At 39.1% G+C, this 1944-nt stretch overlaps 1 protein-coding gene across 1 annotated transcript in view; it reads right to left on the bottom strand.

Annotated features, from left to right (window-relative positions):
- The window catches only part of LOC132144933 (RAC-alpha serine/threonine-protein kinase), a 54304-nt gene continuing 52360 nt past the window's right edge, over positions 1–1944 (bottom strand). The window contains exons 12-14 of the mRNA XM_059555526.1: positions 1763–1850; positions 1427–1529; positions 1–774 (exon numbers count right to left, since the gene is read on the bottom strand). Coding sequence (XP_059411509.1) covers positions 695–774; positions 1427–1529; positions 1763–1850 — 271 coding nt within the window. The 3' untranslated portion in view covers positions 1–694. The remainder of the gene's footprint in view (positions 775–1426; positions 1530–1762; positions 1851–1944) is intronic.

Here is a 1944-nt window from a genome sequence, read left to right as displayed (position 1 = left end):
ATGCATGCATTGGATTTTTTTAACCCTCATTATTCTCATTATTCTTGCAAACCAAACTTTTACGGTCCAAAAAACAGGCTTTATTTTCTTAAAGTAAAAAAGAATTGCTTATTTTAATTTTTTCGATTGAAATACAGATTCAGAAAAATGTTCTAGACCAGTTTCTCTCCTTTAATCTACAGGTGGGGGTTAATTTCTAGTTTAGTGGAATTGAGTCATTTTAATAATTACAAAATATAATTTATCTTCATTTCGACTGTATTGCACATTCCATTGCAAATTCAAACAAAACCACTTTGGGGGTCAAAACACGCTTCAGTCGAGAAATCATGTGTAAAATTACAAATATAGCTGAATTTTATTCTAGATATTCAAATTCAGTAAAAGCTGCAGTTTGCTTAGCACGTTTCAATTGGTCAGTGAACATAAATACAGTAATATTTGGCACGACAATAGTTTTAATACGACAATCGCTCCAGATTAAAGAAGTTCTTGATTTGGCGTTTTGGATGGAAATGTTAGTGTTCCCTCTCATATCCTCAGAAATCAAAGGCCACTGAAGCAACGTGAAACGGACAAACATCACAGATCCAGACGTGGTAAACATGGTAAAGTGGACGTCTGATCTCAGAGCAGTTGTACGGTGTCCGTGAGGTTGGGGATCTTCTTGCTGAAGTTCAGAGATCGGGAAGCTTTAGGCCGTTCCGCTGGCCGAGTAGGAAAACTGTGGGAAGTGTGGCCTCCTCTCGCTGTCGAATGACTCCATACTGTCATCTGCTCAAAACACAAACATAATCACTTTTAATACGCTCCTCTGACCTGAAAGAAATCCAGCCGGAAGAACTTCTATGTAAAGTTAGACTGATTGGGTTTGGGGGGTCACTTACTTATGCTCCAAGTGCTTTGAGAAGACAAATGTACAGTACAGGTGTTTGTCAGGCCAATATATTAATTGTAGTACCAATTTGTACACAAATTAGAATATTTGTAACCAAACCAATGCTGCTGCCCATTGATATTTACAGTTTTCTATAGAAACCAATGGCTACCGTCAACTATTTGGTTCCCAACATTCTTTAAAATATCTTTTATGTTCAACCAAAGAGAGAAACTCATACAGGGTTTGGAGAGTAAATGATGACAGATGCATTTTGGGGTAACTGTCCCTTTAAATCAAAAAGTATTATTAGAATGACTTCTGAAGATCATGCGACACTGAAGGCTGGAGGTATGATGCTGAAAATATAGATTTGATCTCAATTAGAGTTTAAAAGATACTCGCATAGAAACCAGCTGTTCTAAATAGTACAAATATTTCACAATATTACTGTTTTTACTGTATTTCTGATTAAATAAATGCAGGTTTGGTGAGCAGAAAACCTCTTGCTGTTCAAGAGCTGGTGTATTTGAGGGGGTGTTTGAGTACCTTGTCCCGGCGGCGTGATGGTGATGGTCTGTCCTGTGAACTCCTCGTCGAAATATCTGGTGTCTGTTTCTGAGCTCACCTGCGGTTTGAACGGAGGAACCAGCTGACAAACACAGAGAAGCGGTTAGACGGCCCTCCTTGAACACTTCTGCTTCACTAAACACCTGTTTCTGTTCAGTGTCACTATGTGATCGGTTTGTGATTCAGTTTTATGCCACCAGTAGTCTAAAGACTTTCAGTGAAGTGGGATCTCTCTGATAGATGACTGTGCGTGTGTGTGTGTGTGTGTGTGTGTGTGTTTGTGTGTGTGTGTTTGCTGCAACAGGGAGCATTTACCCTCTTCTCATAAACATCTTGCCACACAATTCCAGTGAAGAATTTGTGCTGCATGATTTCTTTTGCATCATCTGTGCCGCCACCTAACCTGAAAACACACAAAACACAAACAATCCCCATCATTTATCTATCCATACACAACATCACCTCACGAGAGTGTGTGAAGTGTCATGAGAATATGA

The sequence above is a fragment of the Carassius carassius genome, chromosome 8 (genome assembly GCF_963082965.1).
Source record: "Carassius carassius chromosome 8, fCarCar2.1, whole genome shotgun sequence".
In the NCBI taxonomy this organism is placed as follows: domain Eukaryota; kingdom Metazoa; phylum Chordata; class Actinopteri; order Cypriniformes; family Cyprinidae; genus Carassius; species Carassius carassius.
The sequence above is the reverse complement of the archived record's forward strand: the minus strand, read 5'-3'. Positions and strand labels throughout refer to the sequence as shown.